The 18,870-nt window shown below is 41.2% G+C and overlaps 1 protein-coding gene across 3 annotated transcripts in view; it reads left to right on the forward strand.

The window, feature by feature from the left end:
* Positions 1-1,028: 1,028 nt before the first annotated feature.
* Positions 1,029-18,870, forward strand: part of CARD10 (caspase recruitment domain family member 10) — a 73,958-nt gene continuing 56,116 nt past the window's right edge. For 2 of the 3 annotated variants that reach the window (XM_060777007.2, XM_067469213.1), the window contains exons 1-3: positions 10,487-10,651; positions 13,048-13,184; positions 18,554-18,772. In XM_060777007.2, the coding sequence (XP_060632990.2) occupies positions 13,178-13,184; positions 18,554-18,772 (226 nt within the window). In that variant the 5' untranslated portion in view covers positions 10,487-10,651; positions 13,048-13,177. Of the gene's footprint in view, positions 1,117-10,486; positions 10,652-13,047; positions 13,185-18,553; positions 18,773-18,870 lie in introns of those variants that run through there. The other variant, XM_067469212.1, reaches the window with a different exon arrangement.

Genomic DNA, 18,870 nt, shown 5'->3' on the forward strand with positions numbered 1-18,870 from the left:
TGGGCAAACTCTGACCCTCCAGGTGTTTTGGACTTCAGCTCCCACAATTCCTAACAGTCTATTGGCTGTTTGCCAATAGACTGTTAGGAATTGTGGGAGTTGAAATCCAAAACACCTGGAGGGCTGGAGTTTGTCCATGCCTGGTGTAGACTCATATAATCTGGCAGTGCAGAGCGGGCTTAGGACAACTTTAGTTAAATTCAGAGGAAGATGAAGGTGTATCTACTCCATAGAATTAATGTGGTTTGATACTACTTTAATTGCCATATGTCAGTGCTACAGAAACAGTTGTAGCTTGGTGAAGCACTACCACTCTTTGGCAGAAAAGATCAAAGGCAGACTAGGCAAATAACACCTTCCATCATTCCATAGCATTGAGCTGTGGCAGTTAAAGCGATGTCAGACTGCCTTAATTTGACAGTATAGATGCACCCTAAGACAATGCAGAGGGTTGCAGATGAGGGCTTTTGTGAGATCTTGTGAGATCTTGCTCTTGTGAGATCTAGCTTTGCCGCACCATTGCTTTTTTGTTGCTAATGTTTGGAAATAACTATCAAGGTGAATCTTATCCAGCTCATTGTTTTACTTTTTCTTTGTCATCAGTGTATTTTTTCCTATTAAAAATGAGTTGTCGGACTGCCGATGTCAAAAACACCTCTCTCCAGTTTTCTTCTGTTAATATCCTTTGCCATTGCACAACCACGGAAACTTCACAGTCTCTTGAGAGTGTCACAAACATATATCCTTTGCTCTTTTTATTAGCACAGAACAAAGCAGATAGCTGCGGGTTTCTACTTCTCACTTGTCCTTAAAAGTAACAGAGCAGCAGATAAGTGGAGAATCCAATCTAACAAGTCTGTTATCATTGATAATGTTGCACAGTCAGCCTTTTGAAAGTGCATGGCAACTGGTCCCAAATGCTGTAAGTAAACAGTTAACCAGGACTGGTCACAGGGAGCATGTGATTCTTCTGTTATGCCAGCTTCTATTTTCAGAACAAAGTGAAGTACTGTACTGGTTATAATCTATAAAATCCTATAAAATACGATACAAGTCTGCTTGAAAGACTTCCGCTCTTCTGTGGTGGCTGTTCTCTTGGTCCTGTCACTGTAGGAGGTATGTATGGCATGATAGGACATTCTTGGTTGCTTCTCTCACACTATAGACAAGTTTTAAGCGATGCAGTTTGGCTTTCACCTCTTCTGCAAGTTGATAAATATCTTTTTTAATCAGGCAGGTTTGGGGCACTTGAACTAGTAAAGGTAAAGCTTTCACCTTGACATTAAGTCTAGTCGTGGGGAGTGCTGTTCATCTCAATTTCTAAGCCGAAGAGCCTGCATTGTCGATAGACACCTCCTAGGTCATGCGGCCGGCATGACTGCATGGAGCGTCGTTACGTTCCTGCTGAAGTGGTGCCTATTGATCTCACATTTGCATGTTTTTCAACTGCTAGGTTGGCGGAAGGTGGGGCTAACGATGGGAGCTCAACCTGTCTCGCAGATTCGAACCACTGACTTTCCATTCAACAAGTTCTGCAATTCAGCAGTTTAAATTGCTGTGCCACCGCAGCCCCACACGTGAACTAGTCTGTTGCTAAAGAAGGTCTAACTTGTTGGGTGCTGGTTATGCATGTTATCGTTGCCTTTTTAGTTTTTAACTTGTTCATTTTCATGTTATTTTTTTAAAAAATGAGGTTTTGTTTCAAATCTGCACTGCATTTTAGTTAGCAGTTTCAAGCGCTTTTGTAAATATTTTTTTGCAGTGAAAAAGTAGAGGAGAAAGCTAATCATTCAATTGATTAGTCAGCTATACATCAGCTATTAGCTTTTTCATGAATTCTCACTGAGGCTGCACCCTTGGCACCAATACTCTTAGTCTGAACTGCCATTTAATCGAGTTCAAAGCAGATAATCTGGATTTTATATGACAGTGTAGAAGGAACCCAAGCCTATTCTGCCACTTGAGGCTGTAAACCAAGCATGCCTGCATGGCATGAAAAATATCAGAGATGCTCTGTGATGGCGCGAGTGGCGCCACCTACGTGTAGAACTGTTAGTTGTAAGATTTAAACTGTTGTATCATGCTTAATCCTGCCTTTTTACCCTGCTATGTATAAGTCGGATTGATTGGTTACTTATAGCTGTCAATCAGTACTGTTTGGCTCCACCTCTTCCTGCAGGAGGGGAGTGCTTCCTTTCTTTTCATTCTGCCATCAGAGTTTCTACCAGATGGACTTGAGTAAGAGACTTGACTCTAAAAGACCCTGATTTAAATTACCTCTCAGCACCAGTTCTGAGGGGTTTTTTTACCCTTGAGACTTGTGCTTCATGTTCAGACCAACCTGAATTATGTTGGAAGTCTCAAGCGCCTTCAAACTGGTTCTTTTGGCACCAAAGGAAGATCCTGAGTCTTCAAACATGGCCGTCTGAACTGGGGTTGTGGTTTGCTCCGGCATTCACAGCCATTGAGGAAAGAGGAAACTTGTAAAGGCTTCTCAGCTTCAAACACCTTGGACCCAGGACTGAGACTGTAAAGTATATTTTCCTTCACCCCTCTGAAGTTTCCAGCTAATTGCTTTAAAGAAATAACTCTTTGTGATCAACAAAACGTATTTTGAGTTATTTACAGTGTTTTGGGTTTTTGAGAGTTCCAGTTTCCTATAGGAGGGCAAGAAGCAATCCTCTGGGGAAAGATGCCATGTCCATGCCTCCTTCATTAAGAGTTATAGGCCCCAGGCGCGAGGGCACATACTCTACATCCTGCAGCATCAAATATGCTGCCAAAATTTATTTTTTATGTAAAAATTCACAAGCACATTCTTCTTATTAGTATGCAAATCTGTTTTGTCTTTAATATATAGTAAATTATTTGTATATCAAAGAATTGTTTAAAATAAAATTCTTTATGCTTTATTATCAGTAAATGTTTACTTTATATACCTATTTTATATACCTACATGCCATGGCTCACATTTTTAAAAATCAGGTAAAAAGGGGTCATGAGTGGGAAAAGATGTTGCTGTATAGCAGATAGGAGAACTGTTTATACTATAATGGTTTACAAGCCTATGCTCACTTATTTGTGAATAAACCCTGTTGAATACAGTGGAATTCTGAATAAACATACATCAGGATTTACATAGCATGGTACATATTTACCCAAATGAACAGGTAACACTATCTTAAGACACACACCAAACATGATAAGTCGTGATGATATTATTTTCCCTAATGTTGCTCAGTAAAATCCATTTGGTGGAGGATCAATCGGCAGAACAAATGTGGAGGGTGGAGCAAATTAGACGATAAATCTAATAACAATGTATACTTGTTTTGCTGTAAATATTTTATTATTCCACTAAGTATTTTATGAAGACTTTTATAGAGGAATTGCACTATTTATAGCATTACTTTATGCAGTTATCTTTGTTACTTATTTTTCTTTCTTTTGTGGCTGTTGTAATTTGTATTTTATCTTTTAGCACAATGATCAATTGCCAAGTCACTGGGGAATATATCTGGAAGTGATAGTCCATGAAAACCCTGGTGGTAGTAGTAGTAGTAGTAGTAGTAATAATAATAATAATAATAATCTTTATACTCTGCCACCATCTCCCCGAGGTGACTCGGGGTGGCTAATATGAGGCAAGCCCAACAATTACAACAAAGCAAATTAGAATACATACAACAAATAATAACATCAAGTAAAATGTAAACAAAACAAAATAATACAAGGTAAACACAGGATATGAAATAAAAGAATAAAAAATTGGGCACAGTGGGCTAGGCTGGTTGCAAGGGATAAATTATAAAAATTCTGGGTGAGATGGATGAGTAGGGTAGTGTATCTGGTGGGAGATTCAGATGGGACAAGCGATGGGGTTTAATTTCACTAAAGGATAAGATAAAGTGCATCGAAGGTCATTTTGTACTGATCTGGTCATGTTATGGGGATTTGTTGTTCATTCTTCAAAGGCACACTGGAACAGCCAGATTTTTAGGCTTTTCCTAAAGGCTGCCAGGGTGGGCACTTGCCTAATGTCTCCAGGTAGTGAGTTCCAGAGAGATGGCCCTCTCCCTCATCCCCACAAGTCACAGTTCCGATGGAGGTGGGAGCGAGAGGAGGGCTTCCTCAGAAGATTGAAGGGATTGTGTAGCTTCGTAGAAGGAAATGCGGTCATGAAGGTAGGTGGGTGCCAAACCGTTCAGGGCTTTGTAGGTGATAACCTGCACCTTGAATTGGGAACGGAAAATAAACGGCAGCCAGTGGAGCTCCTTAAACAGGGGGTAGACTGCTCATCTTCTGAACATACACAATATAATAGGCTCATGTCCTTTCTTCAGTACATTCTTATAACAACTAAACAAGGTGCTGATTGTTTTAGCAATATAGCTAAAAAACTATCCAGCTCAGCAGATCATAATTACTTTCCATGTATCACTGAGTGTTGGCAGATTATGGAAGTTGCATCATCTTCATTGACTCAACACAGAAGTACATAGTATAGTGGAAAAGCGAAAGGGTTTCAAGCCTTGGAGTTCTCACATCTTAGCACTGATCAACATCCCGTGAGTTCCCTTAAACATATTGCTCTCTTCTGATATCTTGGCATTGTGTATAATAAATGATAAGCATCACTCTAGGCTTCAGGATCATTGTTAATTTTTCTAATATGTTGAGGATTTAAGTAAAACACAGTAGAATTAATGCAGTTTAACACTGCTTTAATTGATGTCGCCTAATGCTATGGAATCACGGGAGTTGTAGTTTTACAAGGTCAGCTTTCTCTGTCAAAGAGTGCTGGCATCTCATAAAACTACATGTTGCACAATTCCATAGCATTGAGCCATGGCGGTTAAAGTGGTGCAAAATTGCATAGATTCTACAATGTAGATGCGCTCACAGTTGGCAGTATACCTAACCTCTAACTGTCCCAATTTTGTAGGTATAACCAGAGGTATAGCTTTCCCACTTTTTAAACTGATTTTAAAGTGTCCTAGTTTCCCATTTATCGTTGGTCTACTTCACTTGTTGCAAACTGAATGCAAAGTATAAAGGAAGTTTGGACTCAGTAGAGGGGAGAGGAGAAATGTGGCATTTTGCTCTTCCCAGTTGGGTCAGACAAAAACACACTGATACAACTTCTCCTAGTATATTTCTTGTGTAACTTGTATTGCTTGTGTACTGTATTAATTCTACTTGTATATAAACTTGTTTCAAATATATCCTTTAGACAGCTGCTTCCTCTGTGACCCCTGTTTGCATAAGCTCCTGGGAACGGAGAGCACTGTACAATTAAAGAAAGGTCCCTCCAGTGGTCTTCCAAGCTCAATAACATCAGATTCTTTGGTATATTTTGTGAGACAGATGATCCTTTTGTCACTGAGATAAGCTTGGGATTTTTACCTGTTTGTCTAAGGCTTGTCATTTCCATGGAAGAGAAGGCTAAACAGATATGAATGAATACATTAGTCTTCTGAATAGGAAACCAAGCCCCTGTTTATTTGGGATTGCCACCGTATTTATTTATTTATTTCAAACATTTATATCCCATCCTTCTCAAACCCCTCCCCCTGGGAGGGGGGGGGGGACTCAGGGAGGCTTACAATCGGCAACTATTAGATGCCAACAATTATGTCTGCAGCTTTATCTCCATGGAACTGGATACTTAAGTCAATCAAGGAATCACCTGCATACACTTGTCATCAACCCTTGCTGTTTTTCCCCCTCCACGTGGGGATTTCTGCATGGACTGGACCTTTGGGATCCCCTCCTCCTATCAGTGACATTAGAGAAACCTTCAGTCAATCCCTGCATGGATCGTAGCGGTCTTGGTTTCTCAGTCTTTCAGGAGGAAGTGCAGGAAGTTTGAATAGCTGTCAGAACTGTATAAAACATCTTGTATTTTTGTATGGAGTCATGCTCTTATATTTTGAGTATTGGCTGGTACTTGCATCCCTTTTGGCCAAACTGTAATAAACCTCTGTAGTTTGCCTTCAACGCGGAGTCCATGTTCTCTGTTCTAGCTGATCTGAGTTAGCAGAAGCCCACCAGGCATGGACCTCCTTATCCATGGTCCTAGCTGAAATCATATTGCTAACGTGTCTGTTTTTCCTCATAAATAATTTTCCCACCTTGACTACACTCTGATGTTGCTTGGCTACAAGTATCCTGGCTTCATCTGTGAAATGTTGCAGGGCATTGCCATAAATTTATCTCCAGTGTTCAAGTGCAGATCATAATCTATGGTATTATTATGGTAATATAAATTGATATCTACTTATACCATAACAAAGCAATTCCTACATCTAAAGCAACATTCTTTCACAGCCATAATTCATCTTCATCTGGACTTGGTTTTCCACCTTATTGGTCACCGTATTCTTTAACTAGTTTTTCATAGTGCCCCCCCCTCCAAAAATGAGTCTATTGTTGCTTATGATGTTTGCTTATTATTGTTTATGCTGTTTTATGCTATTTTAATATTTTATTGTTCTGCTTTAACTATATGTTACTTTGGGCTTGGCCCCATGTAAGCCGCCCCAAGTACCCTCGGGGAGATGGAGGCGGGGTAGAAAAATAAAGTTATCCTCCTCCTCCTCCTCGGTTATAAAGCAACTACTTAGAATTTCTTTCTTTCTTTCTGATGTGCATTTCTATTTTGCTGCTTCCCTCCTTACATATGATAGCCAAGCCCCGTTTCATATTTGTTTGGGTGCCAGGTTACTACCTTTTTGGATGCTTTGAATTGTGAATGCTTCTGGGTTTGTAGTGCATTAAATTTCTTGAATGTTTTAAATAGTTTATGCTCCTGGATGTTTTCTCGTTGGTGCCATTTTAATATTTTAAATATTTTAATTGCTTTATTGTTGGAAGGGTTGGTTGCAGAGTATATGCTAGCTCTATTATCTGCCTCTGGCAACTAAATGTCTTTAGCCGTCTCTGTTCATTGTTGTCGTGTGCCTTCAAGTCATTTCTGACTTATGGTGACCCAAAGGCAAATCTAACTTAGTGTTTCCTTGGCAAGATTTGTAAGGAGGGTGTTAGCCTTTGACTTCCTTTAGGGCTGAGAAACTGTGACTTGCCCAAAGATTCCAAGGCTGAGCAATGGATTCAAATTGCTGGTCTCCAGAGTCATGATCCAACATTTAAACCTCTACATCACATTAGCCTGGTTAGTTAAATTAATTTACTGCATTTTTTACTGCCAGAAATGGGGATGCTTACAGGAATTCATGTGTCAAAATATTTGGCTGGCATGGGCTGGTTCTATCTTTGCTGGTGTATAAGTGCTCATTTGAAATTTCTTTTCCCTTTTCTCTGTTTCTGCATGTTACAAAAATTGTTTTCATAGGATTCTGTATCTTTTAGTCAAAGAAGCCAACACATTTCTAGGTTGCATCAACAGGTGTATATTGTTTTAGTTGAGGATGTGATATAGCCACTCTATACTGCTTTCGTCAGATTTCATTTGGAATACTGTGTCTAATTCTGGTCATCCAGTAAAATAGATCAGGCTGAAATAGACAGAGCGAACATGACTCATGGCTCAGGATTTCACGGCTCAATAGGGAGTAAAACCTAGATCCCTCTTTACCCTGCAAATTACTATACTGTGTTGGTGTGGCTATTTGTCCTACTTCAAAGAGGGCAATTATCTGTTAAGTTTTGTTTATCTAAAGGATTGATATAAAGATAAAGAATCACAGTAAGACTGCTGCCTCAAAGTTGGCTATCCATACTTAGCAGGTGAATAGCCGACTGAACAGTTCCCCCTCTCCTATGGTGAGATGTAAGAAATCAAAAAGGCCATTTAATCCAGCCCCCTACCATGCAGGAACACACAATCAAAGCACTCCAGACAGATGGCCAACCTGCCTCTATTTAAAAATCTCCATGGAAGGAGACTCCACCATACTCCAAGGCAGCATATTTCACTGTTGGAACAGCTCTGACCATCAGGATGGTCTTTCTAATGTCCTAGTATTCAGAGCAGCAGAAAGCAAGCTTGCCCCCTCATCAATGTGACATCCTTTCAAATATTTAAACATGGCTATAATATCCCCTCTGGAGAACATGAGAGAAGCCTCCCCACAGGATAGTAACACATCCAGGCATCCCCTGGACAACGCCTTTGTAGACAGCTGATTCTCTCACACCAGAAGTGATTTCCAGTATGCAACCAACTACAAACAGACCTTTTCAGGACCAATTATGGCTATAATCTCAATTAACATTGAAGCCATCTTAGTGGCTAAAAAATAGTTGCTTTATGAACTGTGATAAAAATGTGATGTGTTGTGTGTTCCAGAAACATGCAGGGATAAACAACAGAAACTACCAAAAATTCCAGGAATGATCTTAGTGGCAGAAAGACCACATGTGGAATCCGTAGCATTATTGGTAACAGATAACTTCAAGTGAGAATGCTTGAGGGTCAGGGATTCACAGTTCTTGGTCTTTATTCCACATTTTTTTTGTTATCTTCAAGCTCATCTTTAAATCTTTTTTGCTGTCCACTGACTTTTCATTTTTTGTTTTTGAGCTGGGAGTAGGGTAACTGCTTTGAAAGACGGTGATTGGGCATTTGGACAATTTGGCCAGTCCAGTGAATGATGGCAGAGAATAATAATTTCAGTGCTGGCGATGTTTGCTTCTTTTAGAACACTGACATTTGTCTGCCTGTCTTCCCAAGAGATTTGCAGGATTTTTGAAGGCAATGGTGTACTTTGTACTTTTCCTGTACAATAGGTGTTGGACTAGATAGCCCATGTGGTCTCTCCCAGCTCTATTATTCTATAATTCAATGAATGCTGATGGAATCTTTCCAGAAGTTGAGAATGATGTTTTTAGAGAGTCCATGTTTCCCAGGCTTACAATAGAGTTGTGAGCTTTATAAACAAGCATAATAATAATAATAATAATAATAATAATAATACTAATAATCTTTATTTATATCCCACCACCATCTCCCCAACCGGGACTTGGGACAACTTACCTAAGGCCAAGTCCAACAGCGCATTACAATAAAATAAAAACCAAGGCACAAAACAACAGCACAGTAACATACATAAAACATAAGAATACAATAAGCAATATAAAAATACAATGAAAAATCATTCACAATCACAGTGAATGAGCGGGCCGCATGTACCAGATAAAATACTAAAAGCTCAGGGTGAGATAGGAACGGAGAAGATTATTTGTGAGGAAGAAGCTCATAAAAATGGGGTCATAAAAACAGGCCTTCATACAGGCAGGGGGAAGTGTACTATAGGGACAAGAACTTTGAGGGGGAGCAACAATGTATAGTTATATGGTTACTCTCCAAAAGCGCAATGGAAAAGCCAAGCTTTGAGATCCTTCTTGAAGGTTTCTTGCTATTGCTATGAATGTTCCAATACTCAAACACTCATTACTTCGAAAAAATGCTGCACTTGCAGAGCTCAGAGAATGTTGTATTTTGGTGTCAATGTCAACTTTTGTGAAGAGGTGGCTACCTAGGTAGCAGAAATGGCCAACATTTTCTAGTGTTACATCATTAAACTTTATTTCTGGCATTGCAGAGAGATTGGTTGGTGCCTTCTGGTAGAGCACTTTTTAAAATTTTATGCTTCTGTGAATGTTGTTATAGTGGCTTATAGCTCTTCCTCTGAATGAGCACAGACTACCTTATCATCAGCATATTGGAGTTCTATAATAGAAGCTGTGATCGGACTTTTTGATCTCAGATTGCTTAAGTTATGCAAAGGCAGCTATTCAAAATTAGAAAAACAAACCAAAAACATTATGGCTCCCCAAATTTTAAGATAAATGCTATTTAACATGTAGTTCTAACCTCCCTTGGAATGAGCATGAAACAAAATGCTGTGTCTGTATCACAAGGACTGTAAGTGAAGGGAATGGAGTACTAAAACCAGTTGTTACTTGCAACTAATTTAGGCCTAGGCTATAGAATGAATGCAGTTTAACATTGCTTAAACTGCCACAGGAGTTGTAGTTTTATCAGATCGTTCACTTTCTCTGTCAAATAGTGCCGGAGCCTCACCAAACTACAACCCCTGGAATTCCATAGCATTGAGTCATGTCCATTAAAGTTGTGTTGAAATGCATTAATTCTACAGTGTGGAGGCACCCGGGCAATGTGCAGGGAAAGGCTCTTTCTGGTCAATCTGATGCTGGCCTCTTGTTTCTTTTTTTCCTCCTTCCCTCCCTCTCCGCCCACCAGAGTGAGTTGCTCTCCTCTTTGAATGGAATCCACACTGCCCACATTCCTGAGCAGGCAGAGGGGTTGCTGGGACTTGTCTTTGGCTGGGGCCACCTCGGATTCTTCATCCAGTCAGAAATCTGCCCTTGTCTGCCTTCCCTCCTGCCCTCTCCTTGTCTGCCAGGGACCAGCCAATGGCTACAGACAGGTGTGTGTGTGTGTGTTTTGAGGGTGTGGATGGATGAGTGTGTAAAAGAAATGAGTAAGCATGAGAATGACTGAGAGGGGGCAGGGGCAAATAGGAAGAAAAAGAGGAGGAGGAAAGGAAGGAAGGAAGAAAAGAAAAAAGCCTAACCAAGCATAGTAAACAGGGACGGAAGAAAAGTTGTGCTGCTCCATCAGTTTGCTCCCTGCAGAATTAGCCCATCCTCTGGAAGATTCAAGGTAACAGTCCAGGGGTGCATCTACACTGAGAGTTTGTACTTCTTTTTAACTGTTTATTCTTAATAACATCAATGTTTAATTCTACTTTGTATATGTTTGGGTTTTAAATTGTATTGAATTGGTTTTGAGCCACTTTGAGTTTCAGCTTGTAAACAGAAAAAGCAGAGTATAATAAACATCATCAGCATCACTATCATTATAATCAATATCTTGACTGCCATGATTTAATGCTTTGAATCACGAGAGTTGTAGTTTTATAAAGTCTTTAGCCTTCTCTCTTAGAGAGCTCTGGTATTTCATCAGACTACTCCTGCCATGATTGCACAGCATTGAGCTACGGTAATTAAAGTGGTGGCAAACTACATTAATTCTACAGTGTATAATGTAGATGCATCCCTCATTATTCAAAGAAAGAGGAATGCTGGTGTGCAATTACGAAAGAAATATATGTCTTTCTGTGTGGCTGCATACTTTTCTGATAGTTATTAATGTTTTCTAAGCTGCTGGAAAAGAGTTACGGTATTCTGACTGTGCGTGGATGGGTGCCACTGCCTAAACTTGTAAAACTGGAGGAAAATGCATATTTGGACTTGCTTTATGGCTGCCTCTGTTTCCCTTCTTTTTTATTTGAGGGCTTCTGTATTTTTATCTCTGGAGTGTTTGGCTTTCAGCAACACAGACTTTGGGTGCACCTGCACTGTTGAATCAATGCAGTTTAATAATGATAATGATAATGATAATAACAACAACAATTTATTTATATTCCACCCTATCCCCCCATGGGGACTCAAGGCAGATCACAGTACACATACAAACATTCAATGCTGTTAGGGCAGACAAGGACAGAACAGACAGAAAGGAGGTATGTTGTATCAATGTCCAGCTTTTCAGCACCTTGGAGACTGTGCTCAATCCAGCTACAGGGGGGTGTTGTCGCTCCCTCCTCTATGAGCCATCAGAACTTCCTCTTTCCTTTTGGTTGCCGCATTTTCTGGTCTTTTTCTTTTATGGTGTTGTAAAATACATCCCCTGCTTTTTTAGCGGTACCTAATTTCTCTACTTATAGCTCTAAGCTGTTTTCAAATTGCTTAGGTAAACAGTGAGCTGGGCTGATAGTCAGGTGCTCACTCAGACCCAGGCTTTGAACTGGCAACCTTTTGGTTGGTAGATCTTATTGCTGCTGTTGATTTACCAGCTGTGCTGTAGCCAGTTTACTTCAACTGCCATAGCTCATAGTGCTATAGAATCATGGGAGTGGTGGTTTTACAAGGTCTTTAGCATTTAACCCGTCCCTGCCAGAGAGTGCAGGTGCCTCACCAAACTACAAATCCCATGATTCTGTAGCATTGAGCTATGGTAGTTAAAGTGGCAGTAAAAATGCATTCATTTTACAGTGTAGGTGCACACTTAGATTTCTGTCTTACGACTTCATCAAACGTGCTGCCTGAATCGCAAAGGATTGCGGCAATTCTGGCAGTGCCTGTCCGGGGTCGTAGGGAACCTGTTACTCCACACCCTGCATTGTCTGACTCACTGGAGTCCCCATCACATGGGGGGAAGCATTGGTCACACTACTCCCCCCCCTCCATTGAAGTCAATGTAACATGGGAATCCTCCTATGTTGCGTTGGCAGCATGCACCACTTTGCCTTTCCTTTTATGACAGACCCTTACTGGAAATTGCAGTGTGTTGTGGGATGAGAGCCGGCGGACTCCATCGTAAAAGGAAAGACAAACTGGTGCATGCTGCCAAGTCCTTAGCATCTCTTCAGGGAGCCATCAGTAATAACTGTAGCACCGGAAATGTCTTCTATACATGATCAACTGCACCTTTTAATTTTTTTGTTCAGAGTAGAATTTGGAAAGGTTACTCTGGAGACTAAACATCTCAGAATCCTCTACCCAGTTTGGCATCTGAGAGCAGCAACCCATATAAGTACTATTTCCAAGCTCAGGTTCTGGAGAGAAGCCCTTCGACTGACTTCCCTCTCTATTCAAGCTTACTTGCCCATGCCGTATTGTATCCTTTCACCGCCCACACAGAGCTGAATTTGGCCAAGGGGGATATTTGAGCAGTAGCGGCGGAGTTATTTGAGGCTGAGATGGAGGTGAAAAGATATGTTATGATTGTGCCACTTCATAGCGTTTGAGATTGGTTCGAACCCTGTGTAATGAAGTGTAAGCCTTTCTGCTGTGTTTACTTTAGACGTGCAAAATGGCAAGGAAAAGAACCGTAGGGTCAGAGCAAGAGAAAAGAAGAGGGAGGGAGTCTAAATGCTGAAATAATGAAAAGAAGCGTCATCTCTGCCACTAACAATTAGTTAATGAGACCGAATGGAAGGATTGTGCAATAGTAATAATACAGTCTTTATGTGTCGTGTTGCCAAATGTACTTAGGATAATCCAAACTTCCCGGAAAGTGGGATGGCCCAGGGATTCTTGCTATAACTGAAGGATACATTCGGAGAAGAATTTGCCAGAAGCAGGAGTTTTTCTCCACGGCTGATATTTACTGTGATTCTTCAGAATGACAGGTAAGGAGGCCAAGTTAGCCTTATTTTCGGCAGAGCAAAGTCGCTGGCTTGGACAGTGAATTTTAGGTGGACTGGAGAAGGAGCCCCTGAAAGGTTAGGCCAGATAGAACTTGTTATTCTTCTTTATAAAAGGCAGCAAGCTATTGATTTTTTTTACTTTTGTTACTGTATTTTTCCTTCTAAGGGTGGGGAGAGATGTGTGTACAGTCAGCCCTCCACATTCGCTGGAGCTAGGGGCATAGGACTCAAGTGAAAGTGCAAAATCATAATAAAGACAAACCACATCTCTAGGAATTAATACATTTTCCAGCAGGATCCCATGGTCAACTTCTGCTTGAAGCTGACCATAGAATAACATGGGATGTCCTTTACTATCATAGAGAGGTGTTTTCTCCATAAATCTTCAGGTCCTCCAGTATGACTGGAGAAAGTTGCTTGTAGCATCACATTGAAGCATCTAGAGATTCCTAGAGGGAACATTTTTAATCATCTGTGAATAATCAAATCTGCAAAAGTCAAGACTGCACCTGGTTTTAGGTACTGTACTTTGGCTTAGAGCAGTGCTTCTCAACCTTCCTAATGCCGCGACCCCTGTAAATCTCTGATATGCAGGAAGTGTTTTCATTCACTGGACCAAATTTGGCACAAATACCTGATACACCCAAATTTGAATACTGGTGGGGTTGGGTTGATTTTATCATTTGGGAGATGTAGTTTCCGGGATGAATAGTTCACCTATGATCAAAGTGCATTCTGGACTCCACCAACGAGGGAATCAAACTAAACTTGGCGCATAGAAGTCCCATGGCCAATAGAAAATACTGGAAGGGTTTGGTGGGCATTGACCTTGAGTTTTGGAGTTGTAGTTCACCTACATCTGGAGAGCACTGTGGACTCAAACAATAATGGATCAGGACCAAACTTGGCACAAATCCTCAATGTGCCCAAATGTGAACACTGGTGGAATTTGGGGAAAACAGACTTGAAATTAGGGAGTTGCAGTTGCTGGGATTTATAGTTCACTTACAGTCAAAGAGCATTCCAAACCCACCAACAATAGAATTGGGCCAAACTTTCCACACAGAACCCCCATGACCAGCAGAAAATACAGTGTTTTCTGATGGTCTTTGGTGATCTCTCTGACACCCCCTCGCGAGCCTCCAAGGTTGAGAAATGCTGGCTTAGATGGTTTTATTTACTGTATGGGTTGTTGTAGGTCTTTTGGGCTGTATGGCCATGTTCTAGAAGCATTCTCTCATTCTTTCCTGACATTACGCCTGCATCTGTGGCAAGCATCCTCAGAGGTTGTGAGGTTTATTGGAAACTAGGAAAATTCCATTTATATATCTGTGGAAGGTCCAGGGTGGGAGAAAGAACTCTTGTCTGTTGGAACTAGGTGTGAATGTTTCAGTTGGCCACCTTGATTAGTATTTGATGGCCTGGCAGTTTTTAGGTGTGGCTTGTTATTGCCTGGGAAAATCCTTTGTTGAGAGGTGATTAGGTGTTCCTGATTGTTTCTTGTCTAGAATTCCCAGACAAGAAACAATCAACAATGTTTGAATTTTGTTTTTTTATTTACTGTTATAATGTTATAGTGTTTTAGTACTGGTAGTCAGATTTTGTTCATGCATGTTTTCACCACCTTGTCTTGCATGAAGCAGGGAGGAAGTGAATAAGACATTGCCATTGCTTATTTTGCTTCAGGCAGCTAAATAGATCGGCTTTCCCTGTAAGAATACTGCAGATACTATGAGTGAGGTATCTTATAGGGGGGCGTTTATACTGTAGAAAGTGACACCACTTTATCTGCCATGGTGTAATGCTAAGGTACCATGAGAGTTGTAGTTTTACAGAATCTTTGGCCATCTCTGCCAAATTGTTCTGGTGCCTCACCAAGCTACCACTCTCATGATTCTATAGAATTGAGCCATGGTAGCTAAAGTAAGCGGCTTGCAGTTTCTCAAGTCGCTCCTGACATGACCAAAGCTAAAGTAATGTCAGATAGTATTGATTCTACAGTGTAGATGCACTCTTAAGCTAGTTTTGAAATGAAAATATAATGAAAGTATGTGTGGGCATATGTGTGTGTGGCTAGAAGAGACATCTTCTTTGCTTAAACACTGATTAATCTATAACCCTCACCTCCCATCATTTAGGACTGATGACAAATAAGCTTCTGCAGAAAGTGCCTGTCCCTCGGGGCAACTTATGTGAATGGAGAGCCCTGCGCTTGATGACTCAGTATTGTATTTGAATGACTGAATTTCATGAGTCACAGTATACTCCTAGGTATTCACTTCCCTGCTGTCTGAGGAAACCCCATTAGTTACAACCAGGTGGTAACCAAAACAGAGATCCATTGGTTCATGCCTAGTGTTGGGGTGGGAGGGTAATAGGGTTGCTGTTTCCCTCTGTCCTCTGCATCCCCACAAGATTACTTTGACTAGGGGCAATAATTCCGCAATTGTCTTTCTCCCTCACTGTGCACACTTTCACCTGGAGGTCGAAAAAAAACAACAACCAGGCTATTGTGCAAACTTGGAATTATAGCATAAGAAAAAAGTGGCATTGATATGCCTCTGTAATACAGACATACCCTTGTAATTGTGTAGATCAAAGGTGGAAAGTGTGAAGCCCATGAGCCACATGTGGATCTTTAGAGGGAATAGTGTGACCCTCACAACCCTCACTGATCCTCAAAGCCCTAGCATGCTCCTCCCTCCACCACCTGATTTTGACTGATGAAACCCTGAAAATGCAAAGTGACAAGTACAAACTATCTACAGACCCACTAAGAAAATCCAACAAATGTTACGTTCAGCAAAGGACAAGAGGAATCCTCTCACCTCTGCAGGAGTCTACCGTATACCATGCACCTATGGATAAGTATATATAGAGACCATGAAACGCAGCTTTGCCCAAATACGATCAATGAACATGAAAGGCACTGCACACTACCTCAGCCAGAGAAGTCAGCCATAGCAGAGCACTTAATAAACCAACCTGGACACAGCGTATTATTTGAGAACATAGAAATGCTGGACCACTCTAACAGAGAAGCCATTGAAATCCACAACAGAATAGGTCTGCCCATGCAAAGCAGGTGAACATAGCATTGAGTGAAACATGCAGAATAATCACAGGGTGTCTTAAACCTACACCTGTTGATAATGTCTACAAGCTAGCTAGCAATGCCCCCCCTCCCCCGCTGACGTGCAATGGGAAGTTGCTGCTAAATGTGAGAGAAATAAGGTTGAACACTGTGAAAATCACCCACTGCATGGCTACCAGCCTCCTCCCAGTAGACTCAAATCAAGGAAAAGCTTTATGAGAACTACCACTCCTCTTGGCGTCCCTCCAGCAACAGCAAGGGTATCCCTCTGGGCAGCTAAATCAGAAAATCCCAACTGGATGGCCCCTTGCAAGAGTCTTCCTCCAGGGGCAAACCAAGAATGGGCAACCTGGAAGTCCCTGAATAGGCTCAGAAGCAGAGTGGGCAGATCAAAAGACAACCTGGCAAAATGGCACTACCTAAAAGAATCCCATACCTTGTGTGACTGTGGAGCAGAACAGAGTTGTCTGCATCTGTATGCTTGTCCATTGTGCCCTGCCTCATGTACAGAGGAGGAATAGTTGGAGGCTACAGACAATGCCGTTGCTGTTGCCCGTTTTTGGTCAAAAGATATTTAGCTGCTTGCATACCTTCTGTTTTATCAGTTTTATACTAATTTATGCAATGCTTTTGATATGAAATAAACAGAAAAGAAGAAACGATGAAAATGAACAAAATCTTGCTACTAGTTTTAAAAGACTCTAGAATCATAATACAGGGTTAGTCAAAATGAATAGGCCAATAAGAAATTTAATTGTATGTATGTTTGGCGTATTCATTTTGACTAACCCTGTAGTAAATAAAGAACAATGCTCAAAACAGGGGGATTCCAGACAAGAAACAACCAGGGCCAGCTAATCACCTCTCAACAAAGGATTCCTCCAGGCAAGACCTTTAAACTGCTAGGTCATTAAATGCTAATCAAGGTGGGCAATTGCAACATTCACACCTAGCTCAAACAGACAAGAGTTCTTTGTCCCACTCTGGACATTCCACAGATATATAAACCCCATTTTCCTAGTTTCCAACAGATCTCACAACCTCTGAGGATGCCTGCTATAGATGCAGGTGAAATGTAAGGAAAGAATGCTTCTGGAACATGGCCATACAGCCTGGAAAGCTTACAACAACCCAAAGTGACAACTTCCCCAAGCAGTGACTGGGATTGATGTGACATCACTTTTAGTTGTAAAAATGACAATTGTAGTAGGGCTGTGGTGTTCTGGAGCATGGAGGGCCATAATGCAATGTAGAAACAATTGGTGTGTGATTTTTGGCTTATGAAGCATTAACACACCACATGGGTAGGAAAGCTTGGAACCTGAGAATGGATCTGTGCCTTCTGGAGTTTCAGCTTGGCCCTTTGGGCTTTCCTACATGGCTATAGTCCCTTTCCTACACCACCAGCATTCATTGGTTTTCCAGCACCTGTGCAGGTATTTCCCACCCACTTTAAAAGGTTGAAGCACTACTCTTGAAGCTTAGTAATGGCCAGTGGGAGATCTAAGCTAAAATATGCTTTGGTGCCATCCTTCTGCATTTTCTCCCTCCCACAACTGGAATGCAGCCTTCGAGAACTCCTCTGAAATAAAATCTGACCCTTGGACTAAAGGAGGTCCTCACCCTGGTTTTACACAGTAACATCAACAATAAAGAGAAGAATGACATACCACTGCGTTGAGGAGCTTGCAGGTTACCTTTCAACCATCAAAGAGAAGAACAGTGATGTGATCTTATTGTTTAGAAAGCGATCTTTCTCTGACCTAAAGTGCTCCAGGAAGGCCCAAAACAATGCTGAAAATCCCCTCAAGTCCCCCATAACTGAAGGCTATCATATCATCTTTTAGTCTTCCAAGTTGGAAACACTTCTTTTTGGGTGACAATTCCCAATGTCCCTTTCTACCCAGATACAGCTGGGTGTAGGATCGCTGCTTTTGGGGGGAGTTGATGGGAAAGTAATCCAAAAACAAGCACGTCTCATTTAAATAAGATCACATTGCTCTGCTTTACATAGGGCAGAGTGTGGAAAATTTATTATTTTTTGATCCAGCTGTAGTCCCCAAAGGTAGCATTTCTAAGCTTTGTCACAAAGCGAGTCTGAATAATTGACATACGTCTAGCTTTGTGTCATTATTTAAGGTTTATCCCTGATTGTGCCGCGAAAGAATCTGAATTTCCCAACTTGCTTGTTAGTACAGCAAATAATTGTTAAGGGGACATTAATGCATATTTAGTGATTCTGCATTTGCATTTTTAGAGCCTGAGGATATAGTTGACCAGATCCAAAGTATTTCAGAGGCAGAAGAGGAAGAAGGTGCACTGTGGGAGAAGATTGAGAGTGTGCGGCACCAACTCACTCGCTCTCTAAATCCAGCAAAACTGACGCCGTATCTGCGCCAGTGTCGTGTGATTGACGAACAAGATGAAGAGGAGGTGCTGAGTGCCTATCAGTTTCCATGCAAGAGCAACCGGACAGGTAAGCAAAGTGAAAGCTTCTCTGGAGAGTTCATGTGAGGACAATTGAAGTGGACTGATTATAGTTTGGGGTTGGGATTGGGGACATTCAGCTTCCAG

The sequence above is a fragment of the Anolis sagrei genome, chromosome 5 (assembly GCF_037176765.1).
Source record: "Anolis sagrei isolate rAnoSag1 chromosome 5, rAnoSag1.mat, whole genome shotgun sequence".
Classification (NCBI taxonomy): domain Eukaryota; kingdom Metazoa; phylum Chordata; class Lepidosauria; order Squamata; family Dactyloidae; genus Anolis; species Anolis sagrei.